The sequence below is a fragment of the Rosa chinensis genome, chromosome 2 (genome assembly GCF_002994745.2).
Source record: "Rosa chinensis cultivar Old Blush chromosome 2, RchiOBHm-V2, whole genome shotgun sequence".
NCBI lineage: Eukaryota > Viridiplantae > Streptophyta > Magnoliopsida > Rosales > Rosaceae > Rosa > Rosa chinensis.
Window position 1 is genome coordinate 40236637 of NC_037089.1, and position 17658 is coordinate 40254294.

The 17658-nt window shown below is 36.5% G+C and overlaps 1 protein-coding gene and 1 non-coding gene across 2 annotated transcripts; both read right to left on the reverse strand.

Annotated features, from left to right (window-relative positions):
* Window positions 1-6194: 6194 nt before the first annotated feature.
* Window positions 6195-6266, reverse strand: TRNAD-AUC. Its single transcript has one exon. It is a non-coding gene; the product is annotated as a tRNA-Asp (tRNA).
* A 5209-nt stretch (window positions 6267-11475) lies between these two features.
* LOC112189957 (ribulose bisphosphate carboxylase small chain, chloroplastic) lies at window positions 11476-12610 on the reverse strand. The gene is made up of 3 exons (XM_024329362.2): window positions 12362-12610; window positions 12095-12229; window positions 11476-11987 (listed from the first exon to the last, which is right to left on the reverse strand). Exons 1-3 carry the CDS (start codon window positions 12539-12541, stop codon window positions 11757-11759), a joined length of 546 nt encoding a protein of 181 aa, XP_024185130.1. The 5' UTR covers window positions 12542-12610; the 3' UTR covers window positions 11476-11756.
* Between the last annotated feature and the right edge of the window lie 5048 nt (window positions 12611-17658).

Genomic DNA, 17658 nt, shown 5'->3' on the forward strand with positions numbered 1-17658 from the left:
AGCCTAAAATCAGAAATTATCTCTTTATTTCGGCAAGGATTACGTAGGGAATTAATATTGGAATTTTATGATTGGTTGCACCACCTCATAGGGCTTATGTGGCAAGAATTCATTGGAGGAAATTACGTGGAGGAAGCAAGCAAATGCCGTGAACTTTTCTAGGGTTTTGGACGGATTGGAGACCTAGGGGCCGTCCCCTATATATTCTCCCCTCTTCTCAACGTCAAGGAGTTCCATCTTTTGTGCGTTTACACTTTGAAAAAAAATCAGAAAACTCTCTCTAGCCTAGCCGTGCTCTTCTCCATCCTCTAGGGCAACCACGAAGTACAAGCAAGGCCAAGGAAGAAGAAGACAAGCCGTGAGCAACCTCCATCACCATCCTTGAAGATTGCTTTCGAAATTCAAGAGACCACATCATCACTTCATTCATCTCATCTTCATCACGGTGTAATCCGATTCTCCTTGTAACCTTTGCTTTGTATTTTCGTTGGTTTTGCCCTAGTTGACACATATGTTTGAATAATTGTTGGATTCTGAAATTTTATGATTAATTATTAATTTTCAGATTCATACATTGTGATTTATGGTTGCTTTTGTGTGAGTGTTTGATTAAATTTGCATGATAGAAATATTTTGTATGATAATCTTGAATGGTTCGAAACTTTTGAGGTTTTTATATGAATGGTGCTACAAATTTGAGAACATGAATCAACTTTTTGGTTTTGTGTTCTTGAATCAACAAGTAGTAAAGGTTTTGTACAAAAACCGAATTTAATCAAAGAAGATTGCAATTAGGTGAACTTTTTCATACTAAGTTGCACATTTGAGTTGATAGCCTTTCTAGGTGCTTATTGCGTTAAACATGTATGATTGACTAGCTTTCTAGGGCTTGAATGCATATTTGATAGGATTAGTCTATGTGCTTTCACTTAGATTAATTAGCATTGAAAGTAAAATATAGGAAATTGTTTGCTTTGAACGTTTCACATGATCAACTCCTCTTGCATGACTATGATGAACAATGATGAACTTGAATGATTTTTAATCATATATTTCAGTTTTGATCTTTGTTCTCACATCCCATTTGTGTTTTTATGTTTTTGCATTTTAATTATTTTTAACTTAGATTTTATTTTCGGAAAAAGAAAACCAAAAACAAAATCCCCCCTTATTTTCGTAAATAATGTTTATAATTGTGAATACCTATGTGAATATTATACTTTGTTTTAATTTTAATTGTTTGTGTGTCCTACATTGACAGGTGTACCCTCAATCCCCGGAATAGAACGATCCCTATTTACTTTATACTACTAATGACATTTCAGGGTTAAATTGAGCGCTTGCTAAAAGCGACATCATTCATCTAGCCGTAGCTCGCAACATTGCCCTATACACAATTATATTTCCGTAAAAGGCAATCCGATAAAATAAATACAAACCTAAACGAAACCCGAAAATCCCTATCTTCACTACTTCTCAAATTCAAAACATATCTGATACGCTCAAAGCAAGCATATAATTTAACCCTATAAATATCATTAATAATATAAGCAAGTAGGGATCGATCTAATCCAGGGATTGAGGGTACACCTGTCATTGTCAAACAATTAAACAATTCAAATAAAAAAAAAGTATTTTATTTACAAAAATAAAAGAAAGTATAAACATATTTACGAATTAAGGGGGGTTTTGGATTTTTGGTTCTCGAAAATTAACTAAGTGAAGAAAACAAATAACACACAAAAACATAATTACAAGAATGAAATGAGAGAAACAAAGATCAAAACCAAAGTTATAATCAAATTCGAATCAACCCTAATATTGTTCATCTAAGTCATGAGAAAGAGTCGATCATGTGAAACATCTGAAGCAAACGATTTCCCATTTTTTACTTTCCAATGCTAATTAACCTAAGTGAAAGCACAAACATTAATCCTATCAAACATGCATTCAAGCTCTAGAAAGCTAGGCAATCATAACATGTTAGACGCATGAAGAACACAAGAAATGATATCAACTCAAGTGTACAACTTAGTATGAAAAAGTCCATCTAATTGCAATCATTTTCAATTAAATTCGGTTTTTGTCCAAAACCTTCACTACTTTTGATTCAAGTTCACAAAACAATAAGTTGAATCATGTTCTTAAATCTAGCAACAATTATATATCAACCCTATATGTTTCGAACCACATAAGAAAAATATATAAAAGATTTCAATCAAACAAATTTAATTAAACAATCTCACAAAAGAAACCAAGAATCACAATATAGGAATCTGAAATTCTCATTCAATCATATAAAATTCGGAATTAAGAACTTTGTTCTAACATCAATGTCAACTAGAACATAACCAACGAAAATAAAAACAAAGTTACAAAGAAGAGGTCGAATTACACCGTGGATGGATGATGTAGAATTTTGGATCCTTGAAGCTTGAAAGCAAGTCTTCAATGGTGGTTGATGGATGGATTGCTCACGGCTCCTTCTCTTCTTTGGCCTTGCTTGAAATTCGTGGGATGCACTAGAGGATGGAGAGGCTAGACGTTTATGAGAGAGTGATTTTATGAAATTCTAAGGTGTGGAACCTCCTCCCAACGTCAAGAATAAGGAGTTTATATAGGGGACGGCAAGGTGTTGCCCTAGCTTCTTGATTCTTCTATGATTTTCCACGAAATTATAATAAAATTCCACATAGCTTCTACCAATGAGAATTCGCCAAGTAAGCTTTAGTGTGTCTTCCAACCAATCACAAAATTCCAAAATAAGTCTAAATTCCTTTAATATATATCCATGCCGAAATTATATAAGGATTTTCTGATTTTTCTTCATGAATTTTGGCCAAAATTCCTTTAGGGAATTTAGGGATGCACCTAGACTTGTTTTGGACTTCTTTCTTCTTGCACACACTTCTTCTTTCCTTAAACTTCTCCCTATTTCTTCTCCCAACGTCTTCCTCTTGATATTTTTTGAATTTCACGTTGGCTTCCTCCTTTCTCTCTCTCTTTTCACGGAAATCACACAAAATTAACTCCTCCAAGAATATTTCCTCCCATAAAAATCTCCCTAGAAAATCTCTTGACGTAATCTTTTATTCTTTTCTTTATTTTCACGCCATCTTTCTCTCTTCCTCTTAGGATTTCACGGCAAACAACCCTAATTTCATGGGCTTTTTGTCCATTGCCGAAAATCCAATGTCTCTTGAGAATTCTTGGGCCATCTTGCGTCACCTCCTTGCCATGTCATCTTCTAAGGTCTTCAAGAAGCTTCGCTCACACCATAACACTTCATCATTTCGATTTCCATTCTTGGTTGACTCAAGAGTCTCGTTTTGGCAGGGTTTCCTCTTCTGGACAGGATTTGCTGGTTGAAACAGGAAAGCTTCTTTTCTTCATTTCTGCTCATTTATGCAACCCTTTGTGTCTTGTCTTTACTCCCTCCAACGTTGGTTAGCTCCTCTTTCCATTTATGAGCTCATTTCAGCTAATTTATTCCAAGGACCTGAAAATAGAAACTGTTACCCAAAATAGAAACTTTCCTAAAACAAGAAATGACAACTTTCCTAAACTAAAAATGGGAAACTTTCTGAAAATGAAAAATAGAAACTACAAAACGGAAACTTTCTATAATTAGGATATTTCCCAATTGAAGAATGGAAACTTTCCTAAACAGGGTTTCTTTAAGGAAATAACGTAGGAAATGTAAGGAAATAGCAGTTAAAATGTCGCATTAAAATGCTCATATCAATATCACACCCACAACACCAATTCCTCAATTACATATTTCACAACGAAACCGAGGGAAATCCGCGTCGGATTTCCCACAATTCAATCTCAAAACTCCGAACTTCAGAAAAATCACAAACAATTCCAAACTCCTCCAAAATTCACCAAACTTCACATACAAGCTCTACAACATTTATACAATTTAATGGGCTAAAAACTAAAATTAAAACAGTGCCCTACACGCCTCCAGGAGCCACCCACAGTAGCAGCGCGTGGGCCCCACGCGCCGGCGGCCACCACCTCCGATGGCCACCAAATTTTGGCAGCACCACCTACTCAACAGACCCAACATTTTTCACAACTACAACAAGTTCCAATTTTACCTGTAAGTGATCGAAATTGGCCGGTGAAGAAAACCCATAAAATCCAAGAACCCTTGGATCGGGTTTTGATCAATTCTCCTTCTACAATGAAAATCGTGGCTCAAAGCTAGGGGGAAATGATCCTTGGCAAAAACCGCACATTCGACGCCTGTTTGGAGGCCGGATATGGTAGGAATCGCCGGAAATCGACGAAACCTCCGTTCGGCTACAGTAATCTTCGAGGCTCAATTCCGAGCTCCTCCGGCCGAGCCACCGCTAAACACCACCACAGGCATGACAAGGAGGAGAAGGCGAGCTTGTCGGTGTCCAGATTCGGTCGTGGGTCGGCCGGAGAAGGGAGAAATCGGAGGAAGAAGAAACCGGACTGAAGAGGAAGAAAGGGTCGGGGGAGAGGAGAGAGAAAAGCCGGTAGGTTTCCAAAAATGGAAACTTACCACAATAACTTTCTATATTTATAGAAACTTACCTTGAACAGTAACTTTTACATTTTCGCTTATATCTTTCGCATACGAACTCCGATTTTTACGTACCACATATGTGATAGGACCAAAAAGTGTAACGATATTATTGATTATGTAACTCATTTTAGCCTTATTTCTCCCTTAGTTTAGTGTTTTGAGTCATTAAGTCATTTTGAGAGTCTTGTTGAGTGTGTGGAGTGAAATAGGCGGGAAAAGTAAAATTCATGAAAAATCCTAGCTGGATCAGGATTCCTCACTGTCGACTATTTTTGCGGTCTTTATATTTTAATTCCCTTTATTTTCTCTAGAAAATTCTGATATTCTCCTGCTTGTTGTAGGAAACGTTGCCTGGTGGAACTCTTGGAAACAGCAGTGATGGAGTCATAAAATAAAGCATTAAGATATTTGACCAAGCAATGAAGAAGGGAAATAAAGGAGAAAAGACGTTTTCAGTTGGGGAATAAAAGAGAAAGATGTTTCAGCTGAAAAATAAATAAGAGAAAGACGTTTCAGCTTGGAAATTAAAGGAATTTCCCCATTATGAGAGGAGTTAAGGCCATAAAGGAGACGTTTCAGTTGGGAAAGCCAACCAATGCTCCCCTATAAATAGACAATGTCTAGACCAGAATTAGTATCACTTCCCAGCCAAGATAATTCATTGCCTATCACTTCCTGGCCAAAAACCATCCCAAGACTGCCCAATTCACTCCTCAAACCACTATCTCCTACAAGACCGTGACCACCATCCATCCATCAATCTACGAAGCTCTTAGGCGCTGAGTCAAGGACGCTCCACCACCATAGCAGAGGCAAGTTCATCACCTTGTTGCTAAGCCGCTGAGAAAAGCTCCAAAGTGTAACTATGACTCTACTTATAATTTTTGTTTCGGTTTGGTTTGTTTCAATTTGCGAGTTGTGTAATTGGAGACATGAAATTTTCATAATATTTTTATTAATATTTTTGAGATTTTCAGTTTATTATTGAGTTAATTTCGAGAATTCTTTTATGATGCATGTTACAATCTTGTGCCCTTTTACGTGTTTAGGTAATTTTCAGAGTTAGGTTAATAAGTTTGCATGCTAGAATAACGGTGAGAGTTCTTGTGTGTTTGCTTAATTTGCCAAGAGTAATTTTTATTTGTTAAGGCGCTGAGTTAAACAAGTAGTAATTAGTTCTAAAGAGTGGTAAAAATACGATTATGGAAATTACGTGTTAATTGCTATGTGTAATGGTTAATTTGCACGTGTGAGTTGATTCGAAGACCGGATCAGATAAATGGATTGGACCGTGACAGCTTTTCATTTGGGCTCTTATCTAGCATTTAAGATGGGAACGTTTTTGTAGTGAAATGAATTTTCTGTTTTTACACTTAATAATTTCCGAGTGGTAGTGGTCTAGGTTACGGAAGTCGATCATTGTTGATAATTTTATTTGTTTTGTTTTTATTTTAAGTAGATTAGAAACCAAATTCAAAAACCCCCATTTTATTCTTTTATTTGTTAACTGACCTTTTTGTGTAGGTGTACCCTACAATCCCCGGACTGAACGACCCCTGCTTATCCTATACTGACAACTACATTTTGCAGGGTTAAATTGTGAGGCTATTTCAGCCGCATCAATTTTTGGCGCCGTTGCCGGGGATCGAACCCGGGTCACCCGCGTGATAGGCGGGAATACTTACCACTATACTACAACGACTTCTACAAATTGTACAACAATGATAAAAGACATGCTTAATTTTGTAACACTCATAAAACTTAAACTAAATCACAATTAAGCTTGGCCGAACCAAAATTAGCATGCATTCTATATACAACAAAATCGATGACACTTTAAGTGCAAGGGATTTTAACAATCCCCGGCAACGGCGCCATAAATTGATGCAGCTTAAATAGCCTCACAATTTAACCCTGCAAAATGTAGTTGTCAGTATATGATAAGCAAGGATCGTTCAGTCCGGGGATTGTAGGGTAAACCTACATAAAAAGGTCAATTAACAAATAAAAGAATTAAATGGGGGGTTTTGAATTTTGGTTCCTAATCTATTTAAAATAAAAACAAAACAAATAAACCTATATACAATGATCGACTTCCCTAACCTAGACCAATACCACTTGGAAATTACTAAGTGTAAAAACAGAAAATTCATTTCAACATGCTACAAAAATGTGCCCATCTTAAATGCCTAGATAAGAGCTCAAATGAAAAGCCTCAGCGGATCAATCCATTTATCTGATTCGTTCTAATGTAGGATTGGATCGGAAAAGTCCTTACCAAGCCTAATACTACTAATTTTCGAAAACACTCAGCGTAATTTTCGAAAACACTCAGCGTAATTCTCTTAACTAGTAGTATTATCTAACCCTCGAATCAACTCACACGTGCAAATTAACCATTACACATAGAATTTAACACGTAATTTCCAGAATCATTTAATCATTAAAGCATGATTTTTACCACCCGTTAGAACTAATTACTACTTGTTTAACTCAGCGTCTTAACAAATAACAATTACTCTTGGCAAATTAAGCAAACACACAAGAACTCTCACCGTTATCCTAGCATGCAAACTTATTAACCTAACTCTGAAAATTACCTAAACATGTAAAAGGGCACAAGATTGTAACATGCCTCATAAACGAATTCTCAAAATTAACTCAATAATAAACTGAAAATCTCACAAATATTACTTAAAATATTCTGAAAATTTCATGTCTCCAATTACATAACTCGCAAATTCAAACACACAAAACAGAAACAAAAATTATAAGTAGAGTCATAGTTACACTTTGAAGCTTTCCTCAGCGGCTTAGCAACAAGGTGATGAACTTGTCTCTGCTATGGTGGTGGAGCGTCCTTGACTCAGCGCCTAAGTGCTTCGTAGATTGATGGATGGATGGTGGTCACGGTCTTGTAGGAGATGGAGGTTTGAGGAGTGAATTGGGCAGAGTCTCGGAAAAGTTTTTGGCCAGGAAGTGATAGGCAATGAATTATCTTGGCTGGGAAGTGATATGCCAGGAAATGATCTTGGCTGGGAAGTGATCTTGGCTAGGAAGTGATACTAATTCTGGTCTGGACATTGTCTATTTATAGGGGAGCAGTGGTTGGCTTTCCCAACTGAAACGTCTAATTTATGGCTTTAACTCCTCTCATAATGGGGAAATTCCTTTAATTTCCAAGCTGAAACGTCTTTCTCTTATTTATTTTTCAGCTGAAACATCTTTCTCTTTTATTCCCCAACTGAAAACGTCTTTTCTCCTTTATTTCCCTTCTTCATTGCTTGGTCAAATATCTTAATGCTTTATTTTATGACTCCATCATTGCTGTTTCCAAGAGTTCCACCAGGCAACGTTTCCTACAACAAGCAGGAGAATATCAGAATTTTCTAGAGAAAATAAAGGGAATTAAAATATAAAGACCGCAAAAATAGTCGACAGTGAGGAATCCTGATCCAGTTAGGATTTTTCATGAATTTTACTTTTTCCGCCTATTTCACTCCAAACACTCAACAAGACTCTCAAAATGACTTAATGACTCAAAACACTAAACTAAGGGAGAAATAAGGCTAAAATGAGGCACATAATCAATAATATCGTCACACTTTTTGGTCCTATCAATATGCACGGGCTCGGTTTAATGTCCTTTACGACTTCCATACAGAACATTTTCTCAATTTTGAGCCGAACAAAAAGTCAACTTTTAGGGCCACTAAAAGTACTAAAACGACAGTAAAAGTGAAAGTAAAGGTCGTTTACCATCCAAATGACTAGTAAACCGGTAAATTCAGGTTCGGGACGTTACAATCATTGTTGTACATGTTTATAAAATGATAAATCCTTGGTTTAACATACTACTTTGTTTGATGCCACTGATATAGACGTAATCTAGGATTCACTTGGTTGGAAATGAAATTTGTTAATATGATTGTGGAAATAAATCCAAAAATGGTAATTGAAAGGAATTTTTGTAATATGGTAGTCTCCTTTTTTTTTTTCTTTCTTTCTTTTTTGGATTATAATATGGTAAGAAATCTGGAATTGTTCTCTGTTATTTAGGCAATTTAGGGATACTTTCTTCCAAGGTTTTGGGATGAGTTGAGTTTTCGTTCTTCCAAGGTTTGATTTATGTCTTTGTTTTATAATTTCTTCTAATTGATTGCCATTTAAAGTCTGTATTCAGTTGTTAGTATTTAAAAACACTGTTGATTTTTCTGGCTTAAGAAATATAGAAGAAATGTATATATTGTTACAGAGGACTAATATCTTGGTTCGAAATGACATGCTGCATTGTCAGTTTATCCTCATATGAAAGCACTTGCACATTTTCTGTTCAGTTTAACCTCCTTCTTTTTTCCTTTTTTTTTTGTCTGAAAGTCTAACCTCTTTTGGTGATGACAAATTTCTTCCTCTTTTGAAGCTGTGGTAGAAAAAAGAAGAAGAGGGATTGAAATCGGCAAGGTTCTAAAGTTTGATTGAAATCAGTAAGGTTCGAAAGTTTGAAGCTGTGGTAGAAAGGAGAAGAAGAGGGATTGAAATGGGTAAGGTTCTAAAGTTTGAAGCTTTCATTGGTTAGATTTTGGGGGGTTGCGTTTTGTTGTTTTTTGCTGGAATTGAGTTTTGGGTTTGATTTGTTGTTTGGTTGTCTTTCGCAGTTCTAAATATTGTTCACTGGAATATCTAGGAAAGAAGAATAATGACTGAAATTGGTAAGATTCCAGAATTTGAAGCTTTGATTTGATAATTTTGTCGCGCGATTGTCATGGTCGATTGTACTTGGATGTCAATATTGTGTTATTATGGGTTTTCGGTTTGATCTGTTGTTTGGTTGTCTTCCGCAGTTCTAAATACTGTTCATTGGAATATTTGGGTGTTTTTGCTCTGTTGAATCACCTTTCGTTCTTATAATGTCATATTTTTGGTATGCTGGGTTTTGAGAAATAAGATAGCTACAAAGAAAGTATGCAGTTTATTGATCATATTTGGTATGCTGCGTTTTGATCTTCAAGGATTAGACTTTGCAATTAGAAGTGTAGATTATTGTTTTTACTGTTTTTTTTTTTCTTTATTTGTTTTTAGGTATTAAAAATGTAATTTGTTGTTTTTCTGTTGTTTAGACTGGAAAGTTGTATATGGGGGGATATTAAGCTTCTGTATCATTGTTGCTATATTTATTTGATGTAAAATTTGGGATTTTGTGATCAAAAGATTAGTTATTTTATCAATGCTTTATGATACTACTTGCATCAAGTGGAGTTTTTTTTGGCCAGATCACCTTAGTGACTTGGTCATGCTCAATTTTGTGGTGTACTGATGAAACTACTGTCATTGGTTAGTGGCAGACGAACAATTTTGACCAGAAACCTCACTGTGAGTGACTAAAGATCTTATACTTCAGGTTCAGCTTTCTTTGTCCATATAATATATGTCTGGGATTTAAAGCCAATTAACTAGAAACAGACCATGTTGGCAGTAGATTGCACGTTGGATTCCACAAAAATTTGATATCCGGAACCAGTTTCTATATAAACGGTGCTTTAAGATGAACACCTACTGTCTCTAATCCATCTTCTGTCCAATATACAATATTCATAAGCATCCCTAGGCTAATTAAAAGCTCTATACATGTATGAATGCATCTTCAGTTTAATTAAAAAGTCCCCAGGATGCTTCCTTAATGATAAGCTAATTTCTTACCATTAAACTGTTAATTCTTGTGCTTCAACATCTAACTAATGTAAAAATGGAGGCATGGTGTTCAATTGCGGCATAGTGTTCAATTGCAACAAAGTAATATACTCCCCTCGTTTGCCAATAACTGATGTTCTGTTGTGTTTTATCATTGCACTGTTTCTAATTTCCAATCGTACAAATGTCCAAGGATGTGGTGCTTATCTGACTATAACCAGAATCCTTTTCTTTTTTCAATCAAATTACATTTCCTTGATACAGAAGCTTCTGCAGAACTGTGGTTAATTGAACCTTAGTTGTTTATCTGTATTTGCTTTTCAATCCACATATAATCATGTCATTCCATTCATGTTCCCCTTACCTTCTTCTCTAACTATTTTACTTCTATGAATAAGAAAAGTTAACCTCAAATATAATAATGCTATTCTTACTAATTCTTCAAATATTTTGCAGGACTGTACACACAACTCCATCCATTCAAGACAAAACTCCGTCAACAGCTATTTCAGGAGCATACTTCAATTCAATTTATGCATTGTAATACAAAATTTTGGCCAAAATGTACCTCACTTCAGAACATAATTTCAATAAAAACAATTCCTCTGGAATTTTTCCCTGTGTGCTTTCTGATATCTAATTCTATAATATTAACAACATTACCATCCATTCAAGCAATTACTCTCTTCCACATTCATAACAATAAATTCCGCAGCAAAATGCGGGCATATTTTCTTGTGTATACAAGTCATATGGTGCGAACACGTGACAAGAGATTTTTAATGTTTAATTACATTAATTATTTATTTGTACTTAACCACCCAGAAGCACTTACATCATACCGATCATAATATGAATGTCCTGGGATCTGGACAAAAATCTGTATGATCGAAGAACCGAAGTGCTGAAGCACTAGTTATATTATATTATTCAATGTATCTGAACGATGTCAAAGAGTACTAGAAGCGACGTACGTACAGATTATCATTGGGAAACTCCGTTTGTTTTTAATTGGAAGGCATACGAGCATTTAATCTTTCCTGTGCCAATTAATTTCCGAAAATAGGGTTACTTCAATTAATTGCAAATAAGTCATGATACAGATGGACTTTTGGAACGGCACTTTGACATTCACAAATACCCACTTCCTTGGCATTTGAGGTAGTGAGAAGATAAATAGAGTTAAGAGGATGCATACTAGTAATAAAATTAAAAACCAACGGTGAAACACGGATAAGCTTTATTCATTACTTCTCAACAACCACTCCATTCTGAATCCGAGAAACAGAACCAAATTCGAAACAAACAAGATTGTCTCGAAAAAGGAAAGAGAAAGAACGGTGTTGCACATGCAGCCTAATTAAAACAAATACAAATTCAAATTGGAATTCAAAGGGAACCACAAACGGACCCAGCAACAGCTTAAAAAGCTAGCTCCAGGGGTACATTACATTAGATATAAAGGATGGATGGGCGGATGAAACAAATGACTAATGCAAGTGAATTAGAAGCCTGCAGGCTTGTAGGCGATGAAACTGATGCACTGCACTTGACGGACGTTGTCGAATCCGATGATACGGACGAAAGCATCTGGGTGTGCCTTCTTGACCTCCTCGAGCTCCTTCAACACTTGTGCAGAGTCGGTGCATCCGAACATGGGTAGCTTCCACATGGTCCAGTACCGGCCGTCATAGTATCCAGGTGACCTGTGGTTCTCACGGTACACGAATCCGTGCTATACATACGTACAATTACAACACCACCAATGACCAGTTAAAAAAAAAAAAAAAATAACTTGAGTAAATTATACAATTGAAATAATAATTAGCAAGTAATATTAACCTCCAACTCAAATTCCAAGCAGGGAACCCATCCTTTGCGGAGAAGGTAATCAACTTCCTTGGCCAAGGACTCGGGAGAAAGTGGTGGAAGGTAGGACAGAGTCTCGAACTTCTTCATACCAACTGTAGGCCACACCTATTTGGAATTGGAACAAAATAATTGGATTCGAGTTAATTTAGTAATCTAGCCAGCCAGCTAGATGGCTTCACGTCAATTAATTAATTGGAATTGTGTACTATATATACTATACGATGGTAAATGGCTTACCTTCATGCATTGCACTCTTCCGCCATTGCTTGGGAGTGAGGTAATGTCACTGTTGGTCTTTCTGGTGATGGGGAAAGCTGCGGCAGACTTGAGGCCGGTGAATGGTGCGACCATGCTGGCTTGTGCCGGGGAGGCGGCGGTGGCAACTGCGGCAGACGATGAGAACATGGAGGAGGCCATTACTGTTTCGTGCTTTGTTTAGTTGAGCTCTATAGCTCCTCTTCTTTCTTCTTGAGTTGTGAAGTTGAGCTAACACGGTATACCTAGCTTCGTATATATAATGGTATGATTCACCACAACCACATCCAACCGCCCCAGTTATATGGACTTTATTTCAGGCGAATATCGTCCGTCGGATCCCTTATGTGATGACATGGTGCTTTATCGACCACATAAGGCAAGGAAGTTTTGATTTCTAGCATTATCATCGTTAGTCACCACAACGATCGTGCCACGTGGAAGACGTCTCAAATATTATCTTATCTAATCCTGGGCGGGACGTGAATGAGTGATGGTCATTGGCTAGAGTTTGTTTCAGTCGGCAGTGTGGCTGTAGTTAACACAGTCGTTATTCTCGCCCTTTGGAGTCCCTTTCGTGCCATGCCCGCGCCCTCATCCTGGTATCTGTCTTCACATACCATTCCTTATTTCAAAAACAGAGACTTGCAGACAGCCTCTCGATCCAAAAGGGTAAATTTCCACACTGATCTTACACCAGAGCGGACCCTTCCTTGCCAACCTTTAGCGCAGATTGAACACGCGTTTCTTTTTCACCTTATTATTTTCACCGGCGACCCAAATGTCAATTTTAGGTTTAGGGTTTGGGCCTAGGTCTGCCATGATGGAACATTAAGTACCTTTTAAGTGATTTCAGTTAGAACTCTTCTGTTAATAGATAAAAAGTAAGAAATCATGTAGAATAAAATAGTTTATCTCAAAGAAAATCGTAATTTAATGTGCCTACACCAAACGAATTTATGCATTCTAATTAGAATACGGATAGAATGATTTAGATATCCATGTATTATAAAAGAATTATTATGCTTGTAATCCTCTATAATATAAATAGAAGCCCACTATTATCAATGAAATACACAACAACAACTTCTCTTGAATCTCTATTTTCTCTTTTCTATTGTTCTACAACACGTTATCAACACAACGTTCTAACCCTGAATCAAAAAGCCAAAATCCTAGAAAAATCTCAAAAACAGTTGTGCCCATTAGCCTCACATGCACCTTCCTTTGCCTAGCACAGCGCCCCTACGCCCTCTGGCCTCGCTTACGTGCGTAGCGCCGCACGCCTACATGCCTACACACAAGCTCGTCTGCACGCAACTAGGATTGAAGTTCGACAACAATCCTATTCTAGGATCGAAAGAACCTTCCAATCCAAGCTAGCTTCGTCTTCAAGAAATTTTCTCCAAGTAAGTTTTTAATAAAAGTTAATGCTTTCAATTTAAATTTCCGCATTATGTATTCGGGGATTCTAATATCCCTTCTTCTACCTCCCACCTTTCTTATAACGTGGGTTAATTGAGCCTAACTATGGGGGTTTGTGCTACTAGATCCGAACAAGTTGATTGTGGAGACATTCAAAATAATCGACCATTAAATATCATTGTTTCCGTCTAATCCAAAACCCTTGAAAATTAATTTCTTGGTAGCGGTTTGTGCTCAGAAATTTATTTTATTTTCATGTAAGCATTTAAGGCTCCGAAATACCACCTCAACTTCATCCCATTGGACACTACTCGAGACATGGTTGAAACTAACCCTAGAAGTTTGTGGATTGTGCTTGAAAAGCACTTTGGGAATGTGCAAGACTCCCTACTACCCGATTTGAGAGTGAAGTGGAATAATCTCCACTTTGTTGATTTCAAGACAGTTCTTGATTATAATTCGGATGCCCTCTGCATTAGATCAATGATGCAATTCTGTAATCAAATTATTACAGAAGAGGAATAGATTGAGAAGTGTCTCTCTACCTTCCCCGTCTCTGCTATGATGACAGCTAAGCAATATCGAATCGATATGAATGCTGGACGGATTATGAGATTTCGTCAGCTAATTTCAACGATGTCTACTATTGAAAAAAACTATTCTCGTGAAGGAATATAATTCCTGACCTAGTGGAGCTAAGGTTGTTCCGGAGTCAAATTATAATGATCCCCTTAAGGGAGGCCGTTGCGAGCGAAACCTTAAACCTAAAAGGGCATCAATCCATACAATCTGCTACATACAATTGCTCAACATAGAAACGAAGCTGCCAGAACAACTAGCAGAACCACAACCGTGGACAGAGACGAGCCTCCACCAATGCTGGAGCTGCTGGCCCTAAAGGTCACGGCACGTGGGTGAATTTCGCACCTTAATCAAACAAGAACAACTAAATATCATGTAATAATGAGATGTGTTTCCAATGTAGAGCACTGGATCATTGGGCAATTGTATGTGGAGCACCAAATGTGGTGGTTAACACATAATATCATGAAAAATGTAAGAGAATCCCATCACGTTGAACGTTGTGAAGATGTCGAGCTCAAGGTTGCAGACTTCGATTTTTCCAATGTTAACGGCATGGATGTTATCGATTTTGACTAGAACTTTTTATTTTTCAAGGATTATATTAAAGGCATTTGCCATAGATTTTAGGACTAAATTCTGCTTAGTACCCTGTACTTTCAAGGGTTCATCAGTTCAGTCTCTGCACTTCTAATTTAATCAGAAAAGTCCTTGCACTCTCCAATTTCATCAAATCGATCTAATCCATCACTATTCCGTCAATTTTCAGGGAAAATTTCCAAACTGCCCATCTGCATTCATGACGACGCTATTGGGGAGCGCGCAATTTAACCCTGAAATATCGTTAGTAGTATAAGCAAATAGGGATCGTTCTATCCGGGGATTGAGGGTACACTTGTAATTGTGAAACAAATAAAGAAAAGTATTATTTACAAAAATAAAATAAAGAATAAATATATACAATTGTATAAACAAATAAAGAATTAAAATAATAAAGTATTATTTACAAAAATAAAAGAAAGAATAAATATATACAAGTAAACACAAATAAGGGGGGATTAGGATTCTTAAAATTAAAATTAAAATAAATAAAATAAAGAAAACGTAAAAACATATATACAAGGGTGGAACGCAAGGAACAAAGATCAAAATCAATTCCATGTAATCAAATTCGATTCAAACCCTATAATTGTTCTTCCAAGTCATGAGAGAGGAGTTGATCATGTGAAACATTCGAAAGCAAATGATTTCCCATATTTTACTTTTCAATGCTAATTAACCTAAGCGAAAGCACCTAGATTAATCCTATCAAACATGCAATCAAGCCCTAGAAAGCTAGTCAATCATGACATGTTCAACGCATTAGACATAGAGAAAGGCTATCAACTCAAGTGTACAACTTAGTTATGGAAAAGTCCACCTAATTGCAATCCTCTTCAATTAAATTCGATTCTTGTCCAGAACCTTTACTACTTTTGATTCAAGTTACACAAAACGAAAAGTCGATTTCATGTTCTTAAACCTAGCACCAATTACATGCAAATCCTATAAGTGTCGACCCAAATAAGATAAACATATAAAAGTTTTCTGTAAAGCAAATTTAATCGAACAAACTCACATAAGTGACTTAGAATCACAATTATAGAATTCGAAAACTTTATTTAAACATAGAAATTGGGCTTAAACTTTGCCCTAAACATTATTGTTAACTAGAAACAAGTTCATACGAAATCAAACAAGGAAACCAAAAGATCAATACAAGGAAAAGAATGAATTACACCGTGAGGGGAGATGGAGATGGAGAGCTAGATGGTTGGATCTTGAATCTTGGAAGCAAGCCTTCAAGGTGGATGATGGAGGATATCTTCACGGCTCCTTCTTCTTCTTCCTCTCCTTGCTTGAAAACGCAGAACTTTGCAACTAGAGAATGGAGAAGGAAAATGGAAAGGAAATGGAGAGACAAAGAAGATGAAATGGATGAAGCAAATATGTGGAAAAATGGAAAGGAAATGGAGAGACAAAGAAGATGAAATGGATGAAGGAATTTGTGGAAAAATGGAAAGGAAATGGAGAGACAAAGAAGATGAAATGGATGAAGGAATTTGTGATTGAGAGTGAGAGGAGAATGTGTTTAAATAGGGAAGAAAAAGAAGAGTGAAATGATGAGATGAAGAAAAATAATGAAAGTGGAGTATGAAAGTGGTTTGTAAAATATGTAAAAGATGAGGTAATGATGAAAGCAAAGCATGAAGGTGAAGAAATGTGGAAGTGATGATGATGTTTTAGAGTAGAAAAATGTATCCAAGGAAAAAGAAATGCTTTCTTCATATGGGTGGGAAACATGAATATGTGGTGTTGAGCTGTTTTCAAATCAGTTTCTGCCCCTTTATTCCTTCAATTATTTCTCCAACAAGACTTCATTATATGCATTTGACTTCTTCATATGAAATGTTCCACTATGAGTGTAGATCATCCTGACAAATTTTCAGAGCTTTCATCCATGTGGTTGGGCCGGAAATGCTGCTGGACCTCTTACAGGTCCAGTTTTCCGGTTTTGCTTCTGTAGAAAATTGGGCTGATTGTTTGAAGGCCTTCCACTCATATTTTTCTCTGGCACTCTTCATAAGAAATGATCCTTTGGGTGTCTAGAATGGATCTGGAAGGTTTCAGCTCATTTGAAGTTCATTTGGTCAGGCGGCCGCTCCTTCTTCTTTGCTTGGCTTGGTTTCTCCTAGCCGGAGTAGGAATATGTGTAAAATTGATCTTTTAGTACATTTCCATTTTTCTCCATCATTTCCAGGTAATTATGGACCTAACGCTCATTTCACCTTCATCTACTCCAATGTACCTAAAAGTAGAAATTGAGTTAAAAATCGATTCGTTAAGGAATTAACTAAGCAAAATGTGAGGAATTAACTATTAAAATACCGCATTAAAATGCTCCTATCAATTCACAACACTGACGCGTCGGCGGGCTGCCTAGCGATGGGTAGTTTGAGAATTTTCCCTGTGAGAAGGTCCCACGTCAGCATTTTAACAGCGAAAATTGACGGAATATAAATAAATGAGACAAAGTTTGATGAATGAGACAAAGTTTCAATTTGTATATTTCGTAGCAAATAAAAATATTGTTTTTCAATCAATGCATTCTCAATACGCAAAACTTTTTGCAATCAATTATAAGAAAACATTCAATAAATTTCCCTACAAAAACAAGCGTCAAACAAAAATAAACTAGAAAAACTATAGATGTGGCCTACTCTTCATTAAAT

Coding starts and splice junctions, on each gene's coding strand:
- LOC112189957 (XM_024329362.2), bottom strand. CDS start 12,541: ATGGCCTCCTCCATGTTCTCATCGTCTGCCGCAGTTGCCACCGCCGCC. Junction 12,230..12,361: donor GAAGAGTGCAATGCATGAAG/GTAAGCCATTTA, acceptor AATTCCAAATAG/GTGTGGCCTACAGTTGGTAT. Junction 11,988..12,094: donor GCTTGGAATTTGAGTTGGAG/GTTAATATTACT, acceptor ACGTATGTATAG/CACGGATTCGTGTACCGTGA.